Source organism: Hyphopichia burtonii (genome assembly GCF_001661395.1).
Source record: "Hyphopichia burtonii NRRL Y-1933 unplaced genomic scaffold HYPBUscaffold_3, whole genome shotgun sequence".
Taxonomy (NCBI): domain Eukaryota; kingdom Fungi; phylum Ascomycota; class Pichiomycetes; order Serinales; family Debaryomycetaceae; genus Hyphopichia; species Hyphopichia burtonii.
In genome coordinates, this window is record NW_017963730.1 from 701,049 (window position 1) to 728,034 (window position 26,986).

At 34.5% G+C, this 26,986-nt stretch overlaps 12 protein-coding genes across 12 annotated transcripts; 5 read left to right on the forward strand and 7 right to left on the reverse strand.

Annotated features, from left to right (window-relative positions):
- Positions 1 to 2,335: 2,335 nt before the first annotated feature.
- On the forward strand, positions 2,336 to 4,408 carry RFX1 (Rfx1p; the record flags this gene model as incomplete). The annotated part of the gene is made up of 3 exons (XM_020218546.1): positions 2,336 to 2,513; positions 2,610 to 3,770; positions 3,819 to 4,408. The coding sequence occupies 3 exons, from the start codon at positions 2,336 to 2,338 to the stop codon at positions 4,406 to 4,408; spliced, it is 1,929 nt and encodes a 642-aa protein (XP_020076817.1).
- An 869-nt stretch (positions 4,409 to 5,277) lies between these two features.
- On the forward strand, positions 5,278 to 7,197 carry HYPBUDRAFT_107483 (uncharacterized protein; the record flags this gene model as incomplete). Its single annotated transcript, XM_020218555.1, has 1 exon — positions 5,278 to 7,197. One exon carries the CDS (start codon positions 5,278 to 5,280, stop codon positions 7,195 to 7,197), a length of 1,920 nt encoding a protein of 639 aa, XP_020076818.1.
- Position 7,198: 1 nt separating this feature from the next.
- Positions 7,199 to 8,280, reverse strand: HYPBUDRAFT_152553 (TOR complex subunit; the record flags this gene model as incomplete). The annotated part of the gene is made up of 1 exon (XM_020221083.1): positions 7,199 to 8,280. One exon carries the CDS (start codon positions 8,275 to 8,277, stop codon positions 7,282 to 7,284), a length of 996 nt encoding a protein of 331 aa, XP_020076819.1. The 3' UTR covers positions 7,199 to 7,281.
- Positions 8,281 to 8,573: 293 nt separating this feature from the next.
- Positions 8,574 to 9,645, reverse strand: SIS1 (type II HSP40 co-chaperone). Its single transcript, XM_020221084.1, has one exon. It carries the CDS (start codon positions 9,626 to 9,628, stop codon positions 8,615 to 8,617), a length of 1,014 nt encoding a protein of 337 aa, XP_020076820.1. The 5' UTR covers positions 9,629 to 9,645; the 3' UTR covers positions 8,574 to 8,614.
- An 815-nt stretch (positions 9,646 to 10,460) lies between these two features.
- Positions 10,461 to 12,529, forward strand: HYPBUDRAFT_166218 (uncharacterized protein). The gene is made up of 4 exons (XM_020222731.1): positions 10,461 to 10,863; positions 11,078 to 11,590; positions 11,626 to 11,705; positions 11,756 to 12,529. Exons 1-4 carry the CDS (start codon positions 10,816 to 10,818, stop codon positions 12,159 to 12,161), a joined length of 1,047 nt encoding a protein of 348 aa, XP_020076821.1. The 5' UTR covers positions 10,461 to 10,815; the 3' UTR covers positions 12,162 to 12,529.
- Positions 12,185 to 13,222, reverse strand: HYPBUDRAFT_5594 (ketoreductase; the record flags this gene model as incomplete). Its single annotated transcript, XM_020223508.1, has 1 exon — positions 12,185 to 13,222. The coding sequence occupies one exon, from the start codon at positions 13,220 to 13,222 to the stop codon at positions 12,185 to 12,187; it is 1,038 nt and encodes a 345-aa protein (XP_020076822.1).
- An 86-nt stretch (positions 13,223 to 13,308) lies between these two features.
- Positions 13,309 to 14,429, reverse strand: HYPBUDRAFT_198841 (uncharacterized protein). The gene has a single exon (XM_020222994.1). It carries the CDS (start codon positions 14,272 to 14,274, stop codon positions 13,387 to 13,389), a length of 888 nt encoding a protein of 295 aa, XP_020076823.1. The 5' UTR covers positions 14,275 to 14,429; the 3' UTR covers positions 13,309 to 13,386.
- A 78-nt stretch (positions 14,430 to 14,507) lies between these two features.
- Positions 14,508 to 15,548, forward strand: HYPBUDRAFT_152555 (uncharacterized protein). Its single transcript, XM_020221085.1, has one exon. It carries the CDS (start codon positions 14,687 to 14,689, stop codon positions 15,515 to 15,517), a length of 831 nt encoding a protein of 276 aa, XP_020076824.1. The 5' UTR covers positions 14,508 to 14,686; the 3' UTR covers positions 15,518 to 15,548.
- A 112-nt stretch (positions 15,549 to 15,660) lies between these two features.
- CDC28 (cyclin-dependent serine/threonine-protein kinase) lies at positions 15,661 to 16,590 on the reverse strand (the record flags this gene model as incomplete). The annotated part of the gene is made up of 1 exon (XM_020218587.1): positions 15,661 to 16,590. The coding sequence occupies one exon, from the start codon at positions 16,588 to 16,590 to the stop codon at positions 15,661 to 15,663; it is 930 nt and encodes a 309-aa protein (XP_020076825.1).
- A 152-nt stretch (positions 16,591 to 16,742) lies between these two features.
- HYPBUDRAFT_239703 (serine/threonine protein kinase) lies at positions 16,743 to 18,267 on the reverse strand. The gene is made up of 2 exons (XM_020223252.1): positions 18,109 to 18,267; positions 16,743 to 17,908 (listed from the first exon to the last, which is right to left on the reverse strand). The coding sequence occupies exons 1-2, from the start codon at positions 18,123 to 18,125 to the stop codon at positions 16,894 to 16,896; spliced, it is 1,032 nt and encodes a 343-aa protein (XP_020076826.1). The 5' UTR covers positions 18,126 to 18,267; the 3' UTR covers positions 16,743 to 16,893.
- Positions 18,268 to 20,385: 2,118 nt separating this feature from the next.
- On the forward strand, positions 20,386 to 23,169 carry HYPBUDRAFT_156509 (uncharacterized protein; the record flags this gene model as incomplete). The annotated part of the gene is made up of 3 exons (XM_020222204.1): positions 20,386 to 20,464; positions 20,492 to 22,690; positions 23,150 to 23,169. 3 exons carry the CDS (start codon positions 20,386 to 20,388, stop codon positions 23,167 to 23,169), a joined length of 2,298 nt encoding a protein of 765 aa, XP_020076827.1.
- A 2,101-nt stretch (positions 23,170 to 25,270) lies between these two features.
- On the reverse strand, positions 25,271 to 26,893 carry SOK1 (Sok1p; the record flags this gene model as incomplete). Its single annotated transcript, XM_020223940.1, has 1 exon — positions 25,271 to 26,893. A coding segment is annotated over one exon (1,623 nt), but the record flags the coding sequence as incomplete, so codon positions are not given.
- Between the last annotated feature and the right edge of the window lie 93 nt (positions 26,894 to 26,986).

Genomic DNA, 26,986 nt, shown 5'->3' on the forward strand with positions numbered 1-26,986 from the left:
TTCGGTGATTTTTTTTTTTTTTTTTCTTTTGCTTCTTTTTTTATTTTACTTTAATTTTTTTTTTGTTTTGTTAGTGATACTATATTAGGTAGTGTGTTTGATCCCCCTCATCACTTACTTCATCCCATCACCAGTCTGGTCTTCGTACTTCTACAAGGACTGCTTTGCATAACCCAAGACCCCCAAGAAAGCTGCCCCCTTCACCACCGGTTGTCCTAGTTCTTGTGGGTTTTGTTCTTGTTCTATTTACTGTTCCACTTGTTCACATTTGCATCTACAATTTCTGTCTTTCCTCTCTGACATCATCCAAATAACTGATCGTTATTGTCTTGACATTTAGGTCCATTATTCTCATAACAAGCAATAACTCATCTCGTTGGGCTAATTCCCCTTTACAACTCACAATTAAATCAAGAATTGCAATTGCAACCTGTTCAAGTTGAAAAAATAAAAAAATATCAAAAAAAAGACAAAACAAGTCCTAGCTATTCTTCCAAATCATTACTGCTTTATTGACTCTTGTTACACCCTCAGCTTGACTTCTTTTTTTGGGTTATTTGTCTTTTTGTTTTTCTCTTTGTCGTTGTTCTTTTCTTTTTTGTTTATTTTGATTTCAAATCACCCATCAAACCTCAATTCATTCTCATTCCTCGTTTGTTGTTGTCGTTATCATATCTATCCATCTTTGATTCATTGATTCCGTGTTGTCCGCTAAGTTTTGTTTCCTGTTTATTTTAAATAATAAAAAAAGTTTAAACAATCCTAAATCTCCCCTATACTCCTGTTACACGTCAGTTCTTCAGTTGTTACTATCTCCATTAACCCTTTTACTCCTATCTTTGATCCAATCTACGTTGTTCTTTCCTTTTTGAAGTACCTGATCTATCTCCACACTTCAAAAAAAAAAAAAAAAAAGTATCTCGTCAGATTAGAAAGAAGAAAGATTAACTTCCCGTTTAAACTATTTCATATCCAAAGTCTATTCTTAATCTCAAATCATTCCCCAAGAAAGGCCCCGATCCTTTTTCGAATCTTAATCGAAGTTCAGAAAGTTTGTTTTACTCAATTCATCTATCGAACTCGCATTTCAATCTTTGGATCAAGTCAGGTCATCACGAAGGAAAAAAATTAAGTTGCATTTGTGCTATTTCTCCTTTTTTTTGGTAAATATTGATCCCGGTTTCCATTAACTAGTTGATCCCTAAATTTGATCCCTAATTTGATTTGATCTTTGAACTTTGGAAAACAAAGAATTTTCATAAAGTTTATTCATTCCTCAAAATTCCTATAAATTAACTTCTTTCTTTCGGTTTTTTTCTAGAATTTTTGATCCGTGTTCTACATACTTCATTCTTCCTTCTCCCTTTTCTTAAGAATTCTTTTCTATTGGTGTTTGGTGAAACTTTTTTTTTTTCTCTTGGTTAGTCGATTTTTGAATGTCCACTTCATCTTCAAGTTATCATCACCTTTCAAACTTCTACTAGTTTTGTTCTTCTTCTTTCTGTTTTTTTAGATTGTCGGTTGATACTTTATTTTTCAAGAAAGAGAAGAAGTTAAAAAAAAAATTTACAATCATTTCGGACTTTGGAATATTGAATCATTTCATAATTTTCAAATTTCGAAACCCTTTCCACCCGCTCATTTTCTTATGAACTCAAGTCAAGCAAACAATCAACTGGATCAACTGAAACAACAGCAACAACAAAAACCGGAATCACAATCGAATCAACAAAACAACAGCCGAACAATGAACAATCAAGCATACGTCAAAGTCGAACCTAATGAAGGGGTTTTGGGCTCTCCAATAAATCATTCTAATTTGCATCAATTTAAACATCTTCAAGCTCACCCTCAACCTGTACATCTGCCCTTAACTCCTTATATGCAGAATTTTATTAACCAAGACACTCAGCAACAATCTTTGCAACCAATTCAAGCACCCGCTTTTGATTTTAATTCTTCTCAATTTTCCCATCAAAGACAATTCCCCTCTAGCGTTGCACATTTACCACAATCGCATCACCATCACCAACAACAACAACAACAACAACAACAACAAGCTTATCAAACTCAATCTCCTTATGCTCAAGTTCAATCTTTGAACTATCAATATCATCCATCTCAACCTCAACCTCAACCTCCTTCACTGCATCAATTTGGTAATACCTTTTTACATAGACCAATGCCATCAACTGACTCAAACTTAGGAAAATCGCCAATTGGCTCAAGATCTGGTACTCCAATTGATCATGGTCTTCATGAAAACATGATGTCTGGTGCTTATGGTTTACAATCAGCTCTGAATGACATTGGTGGTCTTCATTCAAACCTTTCTATGCTTCCATCAAATAGTAGAAAAAGACAAAGAAAATCTGATCATGCTGTACCTGGTGATGATGGTGATAATGAATTAAAACAATTAGCCTTTAAAGCATCTAAATTACCACTTCATGAATTAGCATTAAGAATCAAATCAATTGAAAATGATGATTCAATACCAGAAACAAAAGCAAGTGCTTCTCACGTTAATATTTCTCGTGATGATAATTCATCGAGTAATGATAATAATTTAGATCATGGAAATATTTCTTCTTCAAATAATGCTAAAGATACAAGTAAAGAAAGACAACGTCAAATTTTTGGTATGGTCTGGTTACTTAATTCTTGTGAATCTTCTGCAACTGCAGTGGTTCCTAGAAATAGAATATATGCAAGATATGTTCAAATTTGTGCAGATAATAGTTTAACTCCTTTGTCCCCTGCAAGTTTTGGTAAATTAGTTAGAATTCTTTTTCCAAATTTAACTACAAGAAGATTAGGAATGAGAGGACAATCCAAATATCATTATTGTGGAATTAAATTGGTAGGTGATCAAAATTTTCAAGGGGGTTCTCCAATATCTAACTCATCATCATCTTTTGGTATTGACTCTCCTCAATCTTTAAATCCAAATAGTCCTTCAATATCTGGAAGCCCTGCACCAACTGCAAATTCAAATTTATTATCAACGCCAGTTAATTCAATTTACATAACTGAACATTTTCAATTACATACCTTAAGATATATTCCAAATTTATTTCAGTTAATTGAAGATTCACTTAATATGGAAGATATGAACTCTCCACTTCATTTACCTTCAATTTATCCCTACTTGCCCAAAGACACTGATTATGATATTGCAGATACTTTGTATTCTTTATATAAAGTTCACTGTACTTCAATTTTTGAAAGTTTAAGATATATGCATATTAAAAAATTATTTTCATCTTTTGCAAGCTTTAATAGTATTTTAACTGCCCCAGTTTTTAAATTATATACCAGTGAACCAGTTCTTGAATGGGTTAAAGAATGTGATTTGGCTATGTACAGGACAATGGCTAAAATGTTAACTAAATTGCACTTACAAAGTGTTCCTGATGAAGTTTTACAACAATTAAAACAAGTTTCAAAACAATATGTTAATAAATTAAGCGCTTCATTACAGACAAAGGTTCCAAAAAATTTTATGAACTTAAAATTGAAAAATGCAAAAAATTTTATTGCAATTTTATCAAGATTAATTAAAGTAATTGAAACTGGTCAATCAGCTGGAAGAATTTTGAATAATCCTTCTGAAAAGCAAGCAATGGTTGAAGATTGGTTAAAATTAGATATCAATGAAATTGTTTTAAGAGAGGTTCCTTGTTCTAAAGCTAATATTGAACTTTTGTTAAGTATTTTGAGTAATGATTTTATCAATTTATTACAAATGGAGCTGGATAGTCAAAAAAGTCAAAAGGGCCAAGATGGAAGTCAGGAACAACATATGAATCTAGCAGCTTCCTCAATTATGAACAATTGTGCTAGTTTCATTTCTTCTTTACCATCAAGATTTTCTAAAACAAATCCAAGACTTTTCATTTTGGTTGTATCCAATCTTCTCACAACTTGTCTTCGAGAAATTAGTTTGAACGGTGGTCAAGGGTTTGGTGCATGGTGGATTGTTAGATGCTGGGTTGATGAATACTTCAATTGGTGTTTTGAATTAGGTGGGTTTCTTCAAGACGAATTCCAGTATTCGTTCGAATCAAGTCATCATCACAATAATCGCCACGGTGCCACTAGAACTCAAAGTGATACACAAGCTGCAAATATCCTCACTGAAGCTGTTCAAGGTGTCAACCCTTCCACTAATTCTCAAACTAATTTCTTACAATCAAATCCCCAAATTCAACAATTTCAGCAACAACAAAGTCACTATGATGATAATACTTCTGAACAATTGAGAAGTACCAGCATGGTTGATCTTTTGGATGGTGCTTATGGAACTGACCTCAAAGATGAGTCTCAAAATCAAGAATTGATCTTGAACTACGATAATGTTGGTGTTGAAAACATTTTGGGTAAGAATGAAGACATTTTGGGTTGAGATGTTAGCTCATCACTCCCCGGCATTAAAGCTTTGAGTCTTGGCTCATAGCTCATTTTACTCACTTCTCTTTTTCAAAGCTATCGCTTTGCTGTCATTCCTTTTTTTTTTTTTGCAGTCCTATTTTTCGTATTTTTGCATCGGCATTCTCTCAGTTTTTTTTATACTTATTTATCATTGGATTCTTTTTTGTTCAATCCTTCTAGTTTCCTCATCTAACATTCATTTTCACGTCTATACCCTGGCATCTCTTCAAGTCTTACGATTTACACAATCTTTCGTTTTTTTTTGTTTTTCATCGTTATAATTCACTATATTTCATTTGTTTTTCACGATTGCCTTTCATTTGCATTTCACTAGAGATCCCAATTTACCATTCACAAGTGGTTCTTTGCTTTACTACTTCATTGTGTCTCTCTTCACGTTTTATATAGCCAAGTATGCATGTACATATCATTTATTTAAGCTTTACTTGTAGGAACTGTTACTATTAAACATATATGCTTTGAAGTTTAATGAGTCCAAAGAACTTAGGATTTGTGACAACCTTTCGAAACTGAGGGAATTGATTTTTTTTTTTTTGGAAAGTTGCAGCCAAAAGTTGCAGTTTTTTTTTGGTGGACACTTAGCCGCTACTCTTTCTCTTCTTCATGAACTTCGAGATTGTTCACAGGATCTACAGCTTACTTGTTTGAGGGTGAATAATTGGTACTGGTAGAAGTTTGAATCCTGAAAGACCCATTTTGTCATCGAAGAATCGAATTTCTTAGTTAAAAGTCAAATTAGCCGCTCAAACTATTCCCACCTTATACATTCATCCATTGGTGAAAATGGATAGCAAAAAGCTTGAAAAATCATCTAAGCAAATGATGACCATTTATAATGCTCACGGAGGATATGCAAAAAGGGGCATCTGCTTGAAGAATGATATTTCTGCTTTCAAAACCTTAATTTGTTTCAAACCTTTAGTGAAAATTATCAACAGCACAGTTCAAAATAACAGTGGATACTCACTAGAAACAGCCTGTAGCTCCTGTTTTCATAAATTTTCCAATTCTCAGGATAGTATAACCTGTCCCAACTGTTGTTTAACTAAGTATTGTGGCCAAGACTGCTTGTTGAAAGATTGTAGGGCTACACATAAATACGAGTGTGACATTCTTCGATCATTCTTGAAAAAGGCACCCAAAGAAATCAATATCGGAGAATTTATTAGATTGGTTATTCAGCTTTTTGTTACCTGTGAACAATATCCCACTTACAAGAGAGAAATTTTCAATTTGACTTCTCATAAAGAAGAGTTCATCAAAGGTATACATGCTGACTTTCTTTATGATAATCTTGATTTAGTAGTTAATTCAGTGCATGAGTGTAACCCTCGCCGTACAAAGGACGAGTTGAAAAGTTACATTAACGACTTGATTTGCATCTGCTTTGTCAATGCAAACATTTTGATGGATGAGTATGGTGAAGCAATTGGGATGGGCATTGATCCATACTTTTCCCTTATCAATCATTCCTGTATTCCAAATACAACAGTGGTTCCTTTTTCTTCAACTTCGTTCCAACTTGTCACAAACTGTGCAATCCAGAAAGCAAAAGAAATCACAATAAATTATTGTTATACTTCGAATCCAAAAGAGTTGAGACAACTAGATTTGGCTAATCGTTTTTTCTTTACTTGCAAGTGTGGGTTATGTACAGCTAAAGTTGATTATTTCTTTTCTTATAATTGCCTTAGATGCAATGCGTTGATTTGCAGCCTTTCCTTTGATAATTTTTTCAATGAAGATTCAGCGGATACCTTAGTTTTCAAATGTTTGAACAAGACGTGTGGAAATTGCAGAATTCCCATTGATTTGGATCAAGTTAAGAAGACCAACAGTTTACATAAACTTATATTGGCCTATTTCATTTATTCGTTTTTTTCAAGAAATACCGTGATGCCAGAGTTGAGAACTGATTCTTTTGATAATTTTGTCAAGGGGTTGAATGGCTTTGTTAAAGAAGCTGGACTTCTTAACATTGACAGCAAATCTTTAGTCAATTATCTTTCTCTTATCCCTAATGGCTCACTCGAGATCCAGGATGCTCACTTCACCTATATCTCGTTAATATTTTCTAATTTATTAGATTTTAAAATAATACCAGAGTATTGCTTCCCTTTAAACCAATTCTTACCAGTTCTTGCAAGCTGTATAGAGCATAAAACTTTTGACAACAAGATGAAAGTTGATCTTATATTAACGAGGCTCAAATATGAAGTAAAATCAACAATTAATGCAGATCTTGCAGTGGATTTAACTGAACAGATTACTTCCAAATTTTCTCAGTACGCAAGTTTAACAATTACATTCTTAGATATTTACGAGCAATTGGCTCAAGTTCCTGATGACGAATGGGTATCCAATCTTTGGAACGAGGGAAAAGATGAAATACTTACTGTTTTATTAAAGTCTACATTTTTTTTTAGCATTCAAGCACTTGAATTTTTTGAAAGTAAATTTCCAATGCAGACTCACTTAATGATGCAAGTGATTGATTATGTTGAAGCGATTTTGAAATCAGGATTTTCAACCAGTAGATTGAAAGAGTGGTATTCACAAAAGCCAGCTGATTTTACCGCTGATACATTTCATGACGAGTTGACTAAATTATTTAACTTTGTCGGTGGTTATTATTCTTTCAAGCAGAAAGTGATAAAGTACCAATTTGCTGATAGAATGAGAAAGCATATATTTACTCCAGTAGCTAATTTGAATTGTCTTAAAAAAAATCGCTTTCGGTAAACGGATAAAGTGTATATTGAATAAAAAAATTATTAAATTGATGCAAATTAGAAATAGAACTGAAAAATTGTAAATTGTAAGCGATCAAACATCGTTTAAGGCTACGCAAACTGCTCCTTTATGGTGACCGTTATATTGTCTAACAGTTTCGCTATTGGATAGATCCCATAATCTAACATAATGATCCGAGCAAGCAGTTACTAAATAAGCACTATCTGCACTGAATGCACAATCCCAGACCCATCTTTGATGGCCTTGAAGGGTAGTCTCTAGGCTAAAGTTATCTTCAGTAGACCAAATTCTAGCGGTATGATCAGCTGAACAAGTAGCTAAATGTTTCATATCAGTCAGTAATACGACTCTAGTTATATATTTCAGATGAGATCTAAATTTTGTCACCGGAGTTAAAGAAGTTTCTTCACGATTATTTTGCATTTTCCATACATAACAATTACCTTTATTATTCCCGGCAACAAGCATTGAACCATCACTAGCAACAGATAATGAATTTATTGGAACGTCATCTTCAGGAATTAAATGATGACTACAATGATTTTCACCCAAATCCCATATTTTTATATTACCATCTTGATCACAGCTTATTAATTCTCCTTGATTTGGATGAATGACGACTTCGTTCACCGGACAATGATGTTTATAACTTCTTTGCACTGACGGAGACCTTACATCCCAGACTTTCACCGTTCCATCTTCTGAAGAAGAAACCATCCATTTGTTTTCTACTTGGAATGCAAGTGATGTAACATTAGAGCTATGGCCTTCAAAAGTCATGACTGGATTAGAATTATTATTATTATTATTATTATTGGAAGCACCCGGTCCCATGGAAGCCACCGAATTAGCAGAAGCGGTACCATTGCCAGAATTCCCCACTTGTCTTATATCGTATAATCTTACGTATAAGTTACCAGCAGCTGCCAAAAAACGTTTATCAGAAGTTATTTCTAATCGATTAACTTGAGAATCTGGGTGTTGAATTGTACGAGAACAAACCCCAGTTAGCGCGTCCCAGAATCGGATTGTGTGGTCGTAACCAGCCGACGCTAAGATCACGGACATGGCTGTATTAATATGTATAAGGGAACAAGGGAGTAAACTGGTTTAATCATTTCAACGAAGGATTTTTTATTCAAGAATATGCTCCGTACACCATCAGTAACCAAAAAATAAAAAATTGAAAAAATTGCAAATTAAACTTGCAAAATCTACAAAAGTTATTAAAATGTTCTTTTTTTTATTAAAATTAGGTATATATACAAAGCATTGGCAGAGCCAATGACAGTTATCTATAATCTAAGGACGAAGATAAGGCAAGAAGAAAAAGCGAAGCTAAAGTACAATTGAATAAAAAGGGAAATGCATTGGGATCATTCATGTCATATGTCATTAATAAAGATTAAAAGTTTTGATTAATGGCTTGTTTTTGTTGAGGGGTTAATGAAATTGGATAGTCGACTTTGAAAACAATTTCCAAATCACCTCTCTGGCCAGGGTTTTTACTAATTGGCATACCTAAACCGGGATAAGTAGTGGAAGAATTTGGTTGAATTGGAGAGGATCTTGAAAAGGGAATTCTTCTACCGTCGATGGTGGTAACTTCTCTATCGAAACCCAATAAAGATTCTTTGAAAGATAAAGGAACAACCATTTTCAAGTTGTTACCTTCTCTTTGGAAAATAGGATGAGATTTCTCTTCCAAAACGAATTGAATAGTTTGTCTTGCTTGACACTCTGGTTGATAATCACCTTCATTGGCAAAATTGATTTTAGTACCAGCTTTCCAGCCTGGCTTAATAGTAATTTCAACAACCTTACTTTCTTTAGCACCACTAATACCTTTTCTACTTAATTTCATTTTTTTAACTCCACCTTTATACAAATCTTCTAAAGAAACTGGTAAAGTCATGGTAACGGTATCCGGTTCCGGACGAGAACGAGCAGAACGACCACCGGCACCACCAAACCCACCAGGCATACCACCACCACCAAAACTGGACCCACCAAAACTGGACCCACCAAAACCTGAACCAAACATATCATCACCTCCCATACCGAAACCACCCATTTGGGAGAAGATATTGAAGGCGTCATTCTGAGAAAAGGAAGACCCAGAACTAAACCCACCAAACGGAGAAGCCCCTCCGCCAGCAGCAAATGGATTTCCTCCAGCACCACCAGCAGGAGCATTACCTCTAGCAGCTTCTAACCCATAATCATCGTAAACCTGTCTTTTATCAGGATTAGATAAAATCTCACACGCTTCGGAAATCTCTTTGAATTTTTCAGCATCCCCAGTTGGCTTATCAGGGTGATACTTCAATGCAGATTTTCTATAAGCTTTCTTTATTTCAGTTTCACTAGCAGATGGTGAAACTCCTAATAAGTCATAAAGTTTTGTTTCTCTAACCATATTGCAATCTAAAATTTATCCAAAAATCAAAGCAAAAGTCCGTTTGACCCCCGAGTATTCTCTTTAAAGGAAGATGCAATTGGATTTATACTATGCCAATCAAGTGATTTTGTTTTTTCATAGAAAAAAATGGCAATTCTTTTAGAGTTTGGGGGTTTTCGCCAGTGATTTTTCGCGATTTTTCTAGAATTTTCTATCAACAAGTGGGTTTGCCTGGTGCACGGGTGCGGCTTCGGTATTTGCAGCCATACCCTATTGAACTGATAGATATAAGTAATAGATTTATGTAATAGATGTAAGTAATAGATATAAGTAATAGATATAAGTAATAGATTTATGTAATAGATTTATGTAATAGATATAAGTAATAGATTTATGTAATAGATATAAGTAATAGACATTCAAGTAATAGATATTCAAGTAATAGATTTATGTAATGGATATAAGTAATAGATTTATGTAATAGATATAAGTAATAGATTTATGTAATAGATATAAGTAATAGACATTCAAGTAATAGATATAAGTAATAGATTTATGTAATAGATATAAGTAATAGACATTCAAGTAATAGATATTCAAGTAATAGATTTATGTAATAGATATAAGTAATAGATTTATGTAATAGATATAAGTAATAGATATTCAAGTAATAGATATTCAAGTAATAGATTTATGTAATAGATATAAGTAATAGATTTATGTAATAGATATAAGTAATAGATATTCAAGTAATAGATATTCAAGTAATAAACCAAGGTGGTTCAAGTTTCATACAGTTTCACTTATTAACGAAGATAAGACTAAGAGAGAATCCGAAAGGGGTCTAAATAAGATTAACAACGAACCTTTTAAGCGAAAGAAGGAGAATAGGCAATCTGTTTCCACCCTTTCAACGGTGTTTCCGAAGAGACTTCATTCACTGTTTCTACAATTGGATACTTAATCATATCTTCTTCAGTCTATACCCCGAGCTTAACTCTTGAAGACTATTTTATTTTCTTTAAGCTGTTAGCTATCTTAGTAAGCCTGGTTGACCTGAGTTTAACAAGAGCAAACAGCCTATATTGATCTAACAGCTTGGAGAAGGTGAAGTATTCAGTCAAGGCCATGGAGACACTTGTCATGGCATCAACGTACCGTTAGAAGCATATCCCAATGTCATCGGCGATTTTCTCACAAGATATATGGCCCTAAGGGGCAGTATCCGTTTGACTGAACGCATCGCTTTGCATGTATTTTCTACGGGCATCCTAGAATCCCAGATATAGTAAAAAGACTGGCTACTTCAATAAGGCTGCCTCTCAATTATTCCCTTTTAAAGGTACATTGTTCAGTATCACCGTTGTTTCTGGCCTGTTTTAAAATTTTTTTTTATATATATATATATATACGCACCTCTTCCCTTTATTCTGGTTCGATCTTTTCTCCTTACTCTAAAATGACCAGAAACCCAACTCCAAGTCCAAGAAGGTCAAGGAAGAGGATCCAGGGACCTCGTTGTCCGCCGGGGTGGCTCAATTGAGCTTGAATGAAAACGATGTTCGTCCAAAAAAGGAATTTGTGGGATTATTCGATGAATCTATCCCCGTTGACGAATTTCTCGAATTAGATTATAAGAATATCATTGCTAGTAAGAAAATCAAGCCTATTATCAAGAATGCTTCTGATAAGGCGGTTGATATCTATGAAGAGTATTTTGATGAGCTATTTGATTACGACTACACTTATGAATCCATGAAAGATTGGACTAATTGTTTTAAACTTTGTCAAGTCGAAGAGCCTCTTGCTTCAAAAGTTTTCACCATGAGAACCGTTTCACCTAAAAGATACAGAGCATTCTCCAATGAGTACACTGATACTCGTCAACAGTTACTTTGGGCCAAAGTCTTTTCGGATCGTTTGTCAGAACTCTTAGCACCTAAAGTGGATGCTATTAGTGAACACAATCCAAATCCAAATGTATCTGAAATTTATTATGCTATCATTAATAAAAGGGACAATATCTTGGGATATGGTTGCAATGCTCATTTCTGAGATTGGTAGAAACGCTCGATCCAATCCACCCCACAGATCAGTGAGTAATTATTATAAAGAAAAAGATTCTATTCACATAAGATACGGTAGGTCAATGGCTTCGTACTTTGACAATGGTGGTAACACTTACGAGCTTGCTCTTTGGTACTGTGATCAATGTGACACGAACCAAAGAATCGCTATTAGTTATATTGTTGGTAATTATAAATCTTTCATGAAGAAGAAGAAGAAGTCAAACAGTAGTGGGAAAAGATTTGATATGCGTGATTTACTTAATGCTGTTGAAAATGACCGGGGGTTTGTTTTTGATCATCCTCAACCACAGTTCAAGGTTCGTAGGAGAAAGCTAAAGAGAAGTCATGTCTCTCATGATAATCATCAAATTGAGTCTGATGACGAATTCCAGGATCCTTACACTTTTTACACTGACGTTGGGTCAACTAGATTTAAAATGGTACGCGATGAGGATGATAATGTTGATATATTCCCTTACTAAATATTATATAAGAATTATATAAACTAATCTTTCTTTTCATTGGCTAAACGAGCAGCTTTCTTTAAAGCTCTAACACGAATGCTTTTATGCATGTTGAAATTGATGGTATTAGCAATCTTTGAGTAAATACCAACTGAATTTGCAACAGCAAAATGCATAAGAGCATGAGTCCAGTAAGGAGTGTTTGTAGCAAATCTTTCTTGAGCACCACCACGGTAACCAACGCTGTTAATGGCGGATTTAACAAAATTTTTAGCATTTGGAATAAGTAAAGAAGGTCTCTTTATTTTAGACATTGCAGAAGTAACCAAATAAGAAAGAACTAATTCAACATCAATTTTTTCAGGAGCCAATTCACCAGCTAAAGCATTAGACCAGTTTTGTAAAAAAGCTTTGGAACCAGAATAAGTGGCTAAATAAGCAGTTGGAAATAAACCACCAAATGATCCCATGGTTAAAATCAAACCGCGAATCTTTTTATCTTGATTTAAAGTTTGCTTGATTACTGGAAGAACAGTTTGAGTGATCTTTAAAGTAACAAGATTATTAATAGTGACAATATCGGTTAATTCTTTTAACTCAGTTTCAACAAAAGGAACAGGAATAGAATGCGATTGACCAACGTTATTGATTAAAACAGTAACAGGTAAGCCATCAATTGCGTTACTGATTTTAAGATAATTTTCATCTTCATCGGTAGAAGCATCAAATGCTATGATTTTAGTGGAAACCTTATATTTACTTTCAATGTCAGTTGCAAGTAATTCCAACTTGGATTGTGTTCTGGAAATAAGCACAATATTCAATCCTTTAGCAGCCAACTGTAAAGCGTACTCCTTACCTAACCCATCAGAGGCACCAGTAATAACAGCCCAATTACCCTTTTTAGCCCCATATTTCGAATAGTTGGTTGCGGGTAAAATGAATAAATCAAAAACTAAAGAGACTACACTCAAGGAGAAAGTGGTGATCTTGAACACCCCAATTAAAACAGAACCAACGAGTAAGGATTGGCCAAGTTTACTCTGAGTAATACTCGAAAAATATTCAGCGATTGACATTATGACAAGCTTATAGGGAAGTAAAAGAAGTTGTTGGCTTCTTCCTTTTTTTTTTTTTTTCTTCTTTACAAGAAATCAAAAAAATACACGGTACCTACACGATTTTTCAAGGAAACATTATATATATATATATGATACAGATATATTACAGGATTTCATTAAGGTTATTGCAAGAATGTGAATTCTTCAAGCTTTTCATTGGTAAGCTGGACGTGAAGAGCTTCTCTTTCCATACTTCTATCCAAGGACTGCACGGAGTTTTGTAGTTTAAACCTGGTCAATTGTAATTGACTTAATTCCTTATCGACTTTGAGCAAATCTTCGTATCTTGACTCAAGAACTGCTTGAGTCTTGGGATCTTTGATGTGAAGTATTGGAATCCAAGGATTATTGAATACCTTCTGTTCGAGTTTCGAGATTGAGTGTCTGGATTTTGATATCGACAGTCTTTCTGAAGCTGGAGTCGATGCCCTTGAATTTTGAGTATTATCATTGTAGTTTTTCGTATACAGAGACGACCTGGACTTGTCGTACAGTCTGTTGTCATTATACCCATCATTGTACTCATGGGACGAAGCTGAAGTGATTGAAGGTCTGCCTCCTGAACCATTATAGTATCCTCTCCCCCGGTAATTAGACAGCGAGCCTCTGAATCCACCTCTAAACCCACCACGGTAATTGCTATTATAACTGTGACTACGTGGATCCTCTGCAGCGTATTCCTCATCTGGTTTCTTATCTTCTGGTTCATCATAAGTGCGGTCTCCAGTTCTGTAAACGTCTCTTCCACGATTCAGATAGTACGGTTGGTATCTGCTCGAACCACCTCTGGAGTAGTACAGACTATCTCCACGGCCCCTGAAACTGCCTCCCGATCCACGAACGGGCCGAGAAGAACCTCGTCCTCTATATGAAGAAGTGCCTGGATTATCGCTGGAATTAGCTGACGATGACGAGTTAGATGCTGGGTGGTACGCATCGTAAGCGGACCCCGCCAGCCCTGTACGGTCGTAGTAGTATCTTCCACGGCCCCTCCAGCCTCTATCACTCATTATGATTATGAATTATAAGTATATTGGAAGTAGTTTAGAGAAAAGTCAAGTAAATGGTTTTTCTGGTGAAACGTAAACTGCAAACTACTCGGTGTAATCTGCAGATTAGCAACATGCAAACTCGCGAGAGTCAAACTGCAAAACGTGAACGACCCGGACACCACGCAATCAATATGATTTCCTAATGCGTCCAAACCAAAATAGACTTCGTTTTGGCAACCCTTTGGCTTTACGTGAAAAGCACAAACTTGCAGTGAAGAAGGGATTATGGGAAGATTGAGTGATACTTAGTAAAAGAGGGCATAGAAGAATGCAGCTAGAGCAGGCATCAACGATTGGAGTAATGAAGAAATCGTATTTTGACCAAGTATGGACATCCTTGGAGACGGGAGGAGATATCAGGTTGGATAAAATGGCCAGGTTTTTAACTGAGTTGGAGACCAAGTTAGGGTTAGAAGCAGACTTTCTAGCTGATGATATCATTATCACGAGTGAAATAGAGGAGTTGGTCGAGGGAATGGAGAGAAGGTTAGAGAAACCCGCTAGTCAAATAAGTATTGAATATAGCGATATGAAAAATATCATGATCTCCTTGTTAAAGGATATCAAGGTGATAGATTTGAATCATGGGGTGATATACGGAGGGTTCAATGATGGATATGAGTACTACCAGGATAATTTCAATCACTATATATATAAGGAAACCGGTTCGATGTCGCTGACGCCATCGAATTATTCGTTGAGCGAAGATGATTCTGATGAAACTGCATCTTTAATGAACAACCACTCCAAGAGTGAGATGGTGGTGAATAAGAAAACCATCTTTAACCTTAACGAAATCTTAGAAGAAATCAATGATCACCATTCATGCATTGATGAGTCGTTCCATAACTTAGAAACTCGAGTGAATAATCTTCATATAAGAAATTATCAAGACTTACGCCATTTGAATCAACTATTGAATCATAATAATAGCATCGACCATCGACTAATTGCCATTAGAAGTGAATTAGAGATACTCCACCGGCAATTCCCCAAACCAAAACTAATAGTTGATGTGCTGAACTTGGATTATACCCCAGTTGTTCCTAAAAGCTTGCTTGGTTCACAACTAAGCCAGGAGGATATTCTTTTCCTTCAGAGATTCAACAGCAAAGCTCCGCGGACTAAAGACTACTCTACTTTGTTGATATTGGCGATTACTATTGTTACAATCATGGTATCTTATTATTTTGCCATTTGATTTGCATTTATTACGAAATTAATGAATACGTATATAGAAAACAAAATCTATAAACTTAATGAAATTTTTTTTTTTTTTGTTTTTTCAATTTTGATATTAAGACATTAAAAGACAAACAGTAGTAGTGATTTTTTTTTTCTTTTTCAATCCATATTGACTGATCTTGAATAATTGTCAAAGTTTTCAGGATCTTCTTGGAAATAAGGATGAACCAAAGCTCTTTTAGCACTGATTCTACCGCTTGGATCATAAATCAACATTTGTTCTAATAAATCAACCCCATCAGAGTCTAAAGTTGGAACAAATTCAGCCAAATTCTTCTTATTCCATTTAGGGAAAGTAGGTTTAAAGTCAGGTAAATAAGTAACGTCTGGCCAAATTTCTTCAGTTGGAGTACCTAAAATTCTGAAAATTCTAAATATTTCATCAATTTCTGAATCTCCTGGAAATAATGGTTTTCTATTACACATTTCAGCAAAAATACATCCAACAGACCACATGTCAACAGCAGTGGAATATTGTTTACCACCCAACAAGATTTCTGGAGCTCTATACCATAAAGTAACAACTTCATGAGTGTAAGCTCTTAATGGGACACCAAAAGCTCTTGCTAAACCAAAATCAGCTAATTTCAAGTTACCTTCTTTATTAATTAATAAATTTTGAGGTTTCAAATCTCTATGCAATACTCGATGACTATGACAATGCTTAATTCCTTTGATTAATTGGTTTAAGAATCTTTTAACCATAGATGATCCTAATCCAACTCCTTGTGGAATTGATTCCATATATTTTTTCAAATCCAAATCCAAAAATTCAAAAACTAAATATAATTTGTGACTGTCTGAATGTATTATATCATATAATCTAACTATATTATTATTCTTCATCTCTTTTAATAATGAGATTTCCCTAATTGCTGTTGATGGAACACCTTCATCTTCCAGTTCTAATCGAATTTTTTTTAATGCAACTACTCGATTATTATGTTTTGTATCTAATGCTTTATAAACAACCCCATAAGTACCTTCTCCAATCTTCTCCTGACGTTGATAATCTGATAATTCAACCATTCTATCTACTTTGTCTGTATTGTAGAAAAGAAAGTTAATTTAAACAGTTCGTTGATTTGAATCAGAACAACGTAAACAAAAAAAAAAATTACGGTACTCAAAGACAAAACGCGCAAACATTTTACCCCTTTCATCTCTGACAAAGGCTTTAGCAAGTGGATTTAAGTCAGAGCATATAAGCTGAATGGGCAGAAACATGCTTTTAAGCTTGCAATAGGTCTGATTATGCCTGAAGTGGGTTCAAATAGGCCTGAAATAGAAAAACGTACAAATAAATTAATGTAATGCTATGTATTAGTTAGTCTAGTTATGTTTACCTTCACCGGCTTCACAAACTTTGATTTCTCTACCCCATTCACTATTTAAGATTTGTTTACCATTTATTCTTCTTTCAGGCTTTGGATCTAAGATAGAATAAATGACGTTTCTACAACGGGCCCTTTTCAAAGATTCAATTGGTTCATATCCCGTAGCATCTTTTCTTTTAACAAGATATTCTTGGAAAAATTCATCCTTTTTAGCATCAGCCAATTTCCATAATTGACGACCAGTTCTCATTGCCATATAGATGACACCACAAGACCAAATATCAACACCTCTTGGATCAAAAGAAGATTGACTAAATTCTTCGGGAGCAATATAAGGAGAAGAACCACAAATACCTTCACTTAATTGAATATCATCTTCCCAGGCCATTTTAAAACATTCACCATTACCAAAATCTGTAATTTTCAAGATACCATTTTGAGTTAATAGTAAATTTTCAGGTTTTAAATCACGATGACTAACACCCATATCATGCATATAGTTAACACCTCTTATTAATTGTTTGAAAAAACAATCAGCTTCAGCGTATTCTAATTTACCCAGAGCAATAATTAAAGTATATAAATCACCACCACTACAAAATTCCATCACTTCACAATAGTCACCTTTAGCATCTTTTAATAAATCCAAAGTATCAATGATATTAACATGTTTTAAAGATGATGAAATACAAAATTCACTTGTTAAACGACGACTATATTTTTTTTCCAGTTCTTGAGGTTTTCTTTTAAATTCTTTAACTGCGTATAATATTTCATCATTAGTTATTGAAGATACTTCTTCATTTATTGAGCCGATTTTTTTATGGGAAATACGAACAACTCCAAATGAACCTCTTCCAATAACTTCTTGACATCTACCATATTTTTCAACAAAAGACCTTGAATCTTGTTTTTCCAGGGGATCTAAATATTGTCCGTGGTATTGACCAGTATTACTTTTAACTTGATTAACCAAACCGGCAAATAAAGTAGGAGGTTCTTCTTTTGGACTTTGATTTTGATTTTGATTTTGATTTTGATTTTGATTTTGGTTTTGATTTTGATTTTGATTTTGGTTTTGGTTTTGGTTTTGGTTTTGGTTTTGGTTTTGGTTTTGGTTTTGGTTTTGATTTTGGTTTTGATTTTGATTTTGATTTTGATTTTGATTTTGATTTTGATTTTGATTTTGATTCTTCAATATTTTGGGCACCGCCAGCTTTGCTTCATCTCTTAATTTTTTAGCTCCTAATAAGTCTTTTAACATATTCAGTAATTTTTCTTGACGTTTAGCACTACGTAAATTATGTTCATGATTACCATTTTCCAACATTCTAAATCTTGGTTTATGATTTACAGATACCGATGAAGTTGTTGATGGTAGATTACTTGAAGAAGTATTTGGACTTAAATTTGGTTTAGTAACCGATGAAGAGTTCCCTTTATTAGTGGATGATGAGCGAGAAACTGGGTTTGATTGAGGACGTGACGGGTTATTGTTCGTGGTATTATTATTATTTGATGAATTGATTTTATTTTTATTTGTAGTGGAAGAAGAACGAGAAACTGAAGGGGATCGTATTGACTGATTATTTGATAATTTTGCATGGACAATATGAGATAAGTTTTCAACTGATGAGTCCCGGGATGATAACGGAGGAGATGCTGATTTCGAAGTTGGTGATGCTATATGAGCAGCACCAGGACTTGATGGGGTTCGAACTGGTGAAATTGGGTGATTTGAAGGATTTTCATTGGGTAAAGGACTAACAAAATCATTCTCTTGTTGAGATAGTATGAAATCTTCGTCATTAGATATATCATGATCTTGAGTTTTCCCCTTCCCACCATTATACTCTTGCGCTTTTCCATTCCCACCATTCAAATTAGATTCATTAGCATTGACGTTAACAGTTGGTACGCTATTTGACAGCCCGAATATCTTGCCCAATCCCAACTTTGAAATCGTTTTTTTGGATTTGGAGTCTCCCATGGTATCGAAACTATGGTAAACCTACCCCTGGTGTTATAACAAGGGGCTAATTGATGCTATTAATCTGATGATTTGATGACCAAAGAGTGTCAGTTTTTTCTTTTCTTCCTGTTTTTTTTTTTTGTTCCTTTTACTCTATTTTTTCTTCTTTTCTGCTAACAAAACAAAAAAAAATTTTGTAAAAAGGATTTTTTTTTTACAGAAAAATAACGCATTCTTTGTCTTCAAAATAAACCGGTACACCACAACTTGTTTTGGACCCGTACACCAGTTGCCCTTGACAACCCTCCTCTCTTTTTTTTGCAGCAGCACGAGCCGGGGAGCGGCTGCATCCGTGCACCAGCACACTTGATCGGGCCTACTAAACCCTAATAAGTGAGTTCTTGTCACAATGCTAAATCACCATATGGCACCAAAACAAGATAAAAGCGTATGTTGTGACACCAGGAGGGGATCGTAGGTTGCTCGTATTTCAGATACTGCTCCCAATCAGGCGACCGCATGAACTATTCTAGAAACACTCTGGGATGATAATGGTATTGTTAAGTTTAATCAGAGTAATTAAGGAATCCCGCGTAAACCCTGGCTTGTATTCACGTGAGGATTAACCAAAATCTTAGCCGTTGGCGTTTTGGTACTTTATAATCCTCGCAAATGGCCCTCCACGGGATTTAGCCTAATTGTGGTGTTTAGCCATGTATTTAGCCCAGTTATGGCAAGATCAAACTTTAAAAAATTATACGGCCACCGATAATATTTCTTATTCATAACAAACACATTTCACAATCGGAGCAAAAGTCTCTTCATATTCTTTTGTTCTCTTAAAGTCACTTGTTCCTTCCGTAATATTTTCCTTTTTCCATTATGTAATTTCGTTTGTTCTTTTATAATACAATGGTGGTGGGAACTTTAAAAATGAAAATAAAAGCTGAAATCATTTATAATTTCTCTTTTTTAAGTGTCTCGTGTATGTTGAATGCCTCCTTGTAGTAGATATCGGTATCAAGGTATGTATCTGTATCAATGTATATATATGTGAACAAATCCTCCTGGAATCTCGTATCCATCCTCTTGGAATTACCTCTGTTCCGTCCATTGTATTTTATGTTGGGAGTCGGTTACGTTTCTTCATCAAGACCAATCACGTGCCGCTCGTTATATTTTTTTTGTTTTTTTCTGTTTCGGTTTTAGCCTTTGATTATTTTTTTGTGTCAAGTTGTACTTTGCAGCCCTTTTTTCTACTTAGTCAATTGTTCCTTTTGAACTTTTTTTTTTACCGCTAAAACTCAATCAGGGACCCACGTTCGCTATAAGGTCCCCACGAGTGTACACCCCTTACTGAATAATCAAGGAACTGAATTTGAATAGTCGTCGGAGCCCAGTTAATTAGCATACCTGATTTGGACTTGGTGATCTTCGAGAAAGTATAAGTATAGGTGAATTTGCAAGAGGAAGTTTGCCGGGAAAAGCATCCATATTCATCACCCAATCTGCAGAATGAAGTTACTTTCAGCACTCCCACTTCTTTGCAATATACCATCTCTAGCAATTGCCGATCACCAATCGACAATTTTCAGTAAGAGATCCACGGTTTCAAACCCAGAAAACTATGTTGACGTCTTCACTGGAACTGAAGGAGGAGGAAATGTGTTCCCAGGGCTGGCTCGTCCGTTTGGGATGGTCAAGCTTGGAGTCGACGTGATTGACTCTTCTAGCGGTAACGCGTATTCGGGATATGCTCCAGACGGGAAAATCTCGGGGATTTCAATGATGCATGAAAGTGGGACCGGAGGTGCTCCTCAATATGGGGTTGTTGCTCAGTTACCTTATACCGACGATATTGATTTTGCCACAGAATTAACTTTGGATCGTCAATCCGCTGATTCGGGAAGTGTTGGTCAATATCAAGTCAATTTTACTAATGGAGTCAACGTGGAATTGGCTGCTGCGGATCGTAGTGGTATTTATCATTATACTTTCCCTTCCAATGCTTCTGCTAAGATCTTGGTTAATGGTTCTCATCATTTAAGTTCTCCGCTGAGACCCTGGTGGTCTCAATATTCAGTAAATGGATCAATTGAGGCAAATGATGATTTATCTCAATATAAAGGTTCTCATACTTTGAAAGGTGGTTGGGGTGAACAATCTGATTGGACCATCTATTACTGTGGTGATTTCGATACCAAACCAACTTCAGTCACTAGTTATCAAGGTACTAACGTTAATGAAAATAATGGAGAATCTTCTTCCACAAAACAAGACGATTCCTTTGGTTTGGTTTTTCAATTCGATAAATCGGAAATAAAACTGAGAGTTGGTATTTCTTTTATTTCAAGTGATCAAGCCTGTTCAAATATTAAGAATGATTTTGGTAACGATTATGATACTGATCAAACTATCAAAGATTCAATTTCAAAATGGAATGATGAAGTTTTCAGTAAATTTGAAATTAATACTAATAATAATGATACTTTAACCGATATTTTTTATTCCGCTCTTTATGGCTCTCATCTTTTACCTTCAAATCGTACTGGTGAAGCTCCTTCTTGGAACTCGGATGAAGTTTATTATGATGATTTCTTCACTCTTTGGGATACTTTCCGTTGTCTTAATCCTTTATTTAATTTAATTAACCCAACTAGAGGAGGGGAAATTGTTCAAGCAATGACTAATATTTATAATCATGATGGTTATACTCCAGATGGTAGATCAGCAAATCAAAACGGTAGAACTCAAGGTGGTTCAAATTCAGATATCGTAATGGCTGATGCCTATGTTAAAAATATTAATGGCATTGATTGGGATAACGCTTATAAAGCCATGAAAAAAAATGCTGAAGTTCAACCTCCTTATAAATATGATCAATTTGCTCCCGATGCTTCTAACCAAGATGGTAGAGGTGCTTTACCAGATTGGTTGGATTTGGGTTATGTTACTAGAAAGTATACAAGATCAGTCACTCGTACTATGGAATACTCATATGATGATTATTCTTTATCAGTTGTTGCCAAAGGTTTAGGTAATTCAGATGATCATGAAAAATATTTGAAAAGATCTGCTGGTTGGCAACATATTTGGAATAAAGATGCTTCCACTAGTAAGTTTGATTATACTGGATTTGTTCAGCCCAAACAAGAAAATGGTTCTTGGGCCTATGATAATTATGATCCTTTAAGTTGTGGTGGTTGTTATTGGGGTGATGATGAATATGAAGGTAAACCAATTGAGTACGGTTGGAGTGTTCCTTGGGATATCGAAACTTTAAAAAATTTAATTGGTTCAAATGATACTTTTGTAAAAAGATTAGATGATATGTATGCTTTATATGGATCAGAAGATATTGTTGATGTTGGTAATGAACCAAGTTTCTTGACTCCATATCTTTATAATTATGATAATAAGAATTATAAAACTGTTAACACTATTAGATACATTATTAATTCTAAATTTTCTAATGGTAAAAAAGGATTACCTGGTAATTCTGATGCTGGTGCCATGCAAGCATGGTATCTTTTCGGTTTATTAGGTTTTTATCCAGTTGCTGGTACAACTACTTATTTATTATCTTCTCCTTTCCTTCCTTATTATGTTATTAATTTGGAAAATGGTAAAAAAGTTGAAGTGACTGCAAATAATTTAAGTTCCGAAAATTATTTCATTCAAAGTGTCAAGATCAATGGTGAATCTTGGAACCAAAACTGGTTTGACCACGATGATTTATTCAAAAATGGTGGATCCATTGAATATGAATTAGGTTCGGATCAAAAAGTTTGGGAATCTGGTGATTTACCACCTTCTCCAGGTCATTACACTTTGCAAGATTAAAAGTTCTGCTTTTCAGTTTTTCCTTTCTTTTCAAAACAGGTAATAATCTCTGACTACCTTTTGATTAGACTCTTGAAAAATTTTTCTTCTTCTTTCCTTCGTTTCTTGTATTTTCTTTTTCTGTTTTGGTATATAGTAAAATAGATACCCTTTTATCATCTCAGATTGTAGCAGAAGATAATCTCACCCCATACAAAACGCAATAACTAAACAAAAAAAAAAAAAATGTATGAATGCACCTAAGCAAAAAAAAAATGTATATAAATAAAACAACCCTCCTAAGCGAACACAGGTTTTCTTTATATTCCCAAATGGCAGTCATATCATTAATTCAGCACTATCTTCAGTATGTGCAACCGTATTTCCAGCAGTTGGCGTCGATATCGTACTCGGTGGTCAAATTCCCTGTTAATTATCTTATCCTACTACCTTTAAGTATCCTATACCAAATCATAAATCATTTAATCATCATACCAACGTTGATAGCAATACGTATTACAATCTATGCCATAGTGTACCTACCATTGAAACCGGTGTTATTCATATTGGGAATTGAACTCGAGGCCGGCCTTTCAGTTGACGAATCGCTCTATAACCTAATCATTAAATCCTGGCCCCATTTGGTTTTTGCAAGTTTGCAAATCACTCATTATTTCATAATTTGTTTGATTTTTGGGGGAATCGTAGGAATATTCAGTGGTATTTCGTTATCATTAGTGTCCTACTTGTTGACAAGTCTCGAGACCAAAACCATTGACTTCATTCAAGGCAGCGAAACAGCGATTTCCGTAAAGAAAGAACCCCATACTCCATATTTGGATAAGTATATTGATAAAATCTTTGAGAATGATTCTATTTCCACTTCCATTAAAAGGGATCCTCTGTCTATTCTAAATCACCGTGATAGAAGAGGCGACAACGGCTATCTGATGCCGCTGATAAAACAGGAATACCAACCACTAGCACAAACCGATAATGATAGTAGTGCTAACATATACGAAGACGATGACGGATATAGCTACTCTATTTATGACTCGAAAGTGAAAAAGGAATCAAGAGGATTAGACGACTATTTCCCGCTGGTGAATAACGATAGCAAAAGCGATGATACTGATGATTTCAGTGACGATGTGTTTACTAATAGACAATCCACCGATTCCAATACCATAAACACCGATGCTACAATCCATGAAGATCAGGGGGAAGAAGATAAGGGGAATAGATGAGGACTTGTTGCAACTCCCAAACAGATTTGAGTTTGAGTTGGAGGAGCACTTTTTTTTTTGCATTTAAAATCACCACTTTCCCGCGAAATCACTACGAAAGTTATACATCACATTTCAAGTTTATTATCCATTTGGTATTGGTTATGTATAGGTATATGTCGACGGCAGGCATGTCAGGGCCAGCTAGTAGTAGTAGTAGTAGCTGGAACAGTGGCGACGAAACCAGCTCTATGGTGGGGGTGAGAGGATACGGATTTAGCAGCCAATACAGTTCAGCGCCCACCAGTGCCCACTCGATGATAAGTTCGGTACCCTTGGTGGATGAATTCCCGTTTCAGATGGCGGCAAACAGAAACCGATACAGGTATATGGTGGGAAATCAGAGTGGCCCAAGTGCTGAGAGGGTCAAAGCAGATGGACTTTTGACAACAATACGGTTTATGGGTCCATGGTTAGCGGTAAACCACTCTGATTTGATGATTGACGGTCAGCGGGTCAGACTCAATTCTACCAACAGTGATGAGGTGTTGCTAGGCCGGACGTTGATGCAGAAGCTAGAAAAACTGGGGTTGAATAAAAAAACCAGAAGAGGTCCATGTAAGGATGAAATGATATATAATTGTCAAGTTGATTTGATGATCAAATACAAAGGGCGAGATTTAAAAGTTAGGATGCATGTTATTTTAAAAACTCACAAATCTATATCTATGGAGGTTGTTACAAGGTACTTGAAGGAGAAGGTGATTGAAGACAAGAAGCGGACCGTCTTAGATAATAGGATTAAAGTTGTGAAATTGGTTTGTTTTGTCAATAACTTGGAATTAGTATTATAATTCAATCAATTTTCATACGAGTTCTTTGAACACTGCTGTAGGCTTTTTTTTTTTCTCTCAATAGAGTGCACAATTAACAATGCATCAAAGGAGTTATCGTCAAGCATTATTACAAAATCGAGTAATATTATAAATATAATGAATTAAAGAAATAGATAATTATGTAGATAAAAAAAATGCAAAAAAAAGACAATCCTTTTTACAAGTTTTTGGGGGTAGAAAGAAAAGTGAATGAGTAATTAAAAAAAAAAAAAAAAAAAAAAGATATAACCAAAAGAAAAGAAAAAGAAACGAAGAAACTAAGAAGCAAAGAAGCGAAGGAACGAAGGAACGAAGAAACGAAGAAACGAAATAAACGGAGAATGAAACGAAGAAAGGAATGAAACGTAGAAAAGAAGTATCATAAACACGAGCACAAGAGTAAAGAATAATTAAAAGAAAAAGAATAACCAGTTTTCCCCCATGGAAACCCAAATCAAAAGCCTATTATTTTGAAGAATTTTTTAGATAATCAGTGTAGTAATTGCCAAAGACGTTCCAATGAAATTTCACAAGAGTAGAAATTCTAAGGGCGATATTATTTGATTCTGAATTAATTTTTTTGGAGTCTTTATTTGAATCATTTGATTGATCAGGATTTGAATTAATTAAAGAATTTTCAAATTCTAAATTGGTGATTATATCTTTTAATAATTCTTTAAAAATTTTATCCTCCATTAAGCCATAAACTTCACTAGAAGGTTGAATTTGTTTTATTAACCAATTACAACTAAATTCAATCATTGATTTTGGTAATAATTTAACTGATTCATTAGTCAAGGGATTAGTAGTAGCATTTTTAACTAATTGTAAAGAAATGGCTTGAACATTTCTGGTCCATTTAACATTACCATTATCATCAGTAACTATAGCCAAAATTTCTTCTTGAACTTTGTTGATATTGGAAGGTTTAAAAGATTCATTTCTATAATTTGATGAAGGGGAATAATTTAATAATAATTGTTTATATAATACAACACATAATTGAACACAAACTAATTGACGTACATCAGCACGTAATAAAACCAATCTGGTATGATCAAAAGCTAAAGTGGAAGGAAATTCAGTAGCCATATTACGACAGGATAATAAATCAATAATTGAAGAAGTAATTAAAATTTTTAAGTTTGAATTTGAAGTTAAATCATTTGAGTCATTTAAAAAATGATTTATACTTGACGAATTTTTCTTTTTCTCAACGTTTTTATCAAACCATTTGAGAGAATCATTAATATCAATTTTACAATGATTGATTAATTGATTGAAATAATCTTTTTCAAAATCAACTGCAGTTTCAGTTAAAACTGGTCTTAAGATTCTAATTTGATGATTAGCAACATCTAATTTCATGGCTTCTAAAATTGAAAAAATCATTCTTAAACCTTGAACCAATTTTTCAACCGAATTTGTTTCGTAAGCATTAACAAATTTTAGTATCATATCACTAACCCATTGGTCTCTCATTGGGGCACAATGACTTTTGAAGACTTCTCCCAACCATTTGGCCAAATTAACAAAATCAAAAGATCCGTGATTTAATTGTTGTATCAATAAATCAATATCCATAATTTCATTAACTGCCGAGCGATCTTTATACGGTAATAACGATAATAATATATCTCTCAAAGTAGTAAATAAGATTGGTAATGAATTAATTCTTATGGATTTATTATTTGGAATGAAAAATTGTTTACATTCTTTTTCAATTTCATTCCAGTATTTATCAATGATAGTCTTCTTTCTTCTACCACGTTCACCGTCTAAGTTAGGTCTGAATTGTAATTGAGGGTCAAACAAGATATCGTGTCTTAATTGAGGATTCTTCAAGATTTCATGCAAGTCAATTTCTTTTAAACTTTGCAAATTTATTGGTGGTAATGAGATATTTGAAGAATTCTTTGGTTTACTTTGATGATGGTGGTGATGATGAGCCGATGAGGATGCAGTGGTGGTGGTGGTGTTTACTTTCAGATTTGGAATATGGTGTTGGAACACATGACTACGATTGGTAGGATTCTGATAAGTGATTATTGGTAATGAGCGAGATCTGAAGCGACGAATATATTTGGGTGCTTTATTTTGGTTTGAGTTGGTTAAAGGTTTATTGTCAATGTATTTTTTCAAGATTCCGGCGGGAGGAGCCACTTGGTAAAGTTTTTTCAATGATTTTTTCAT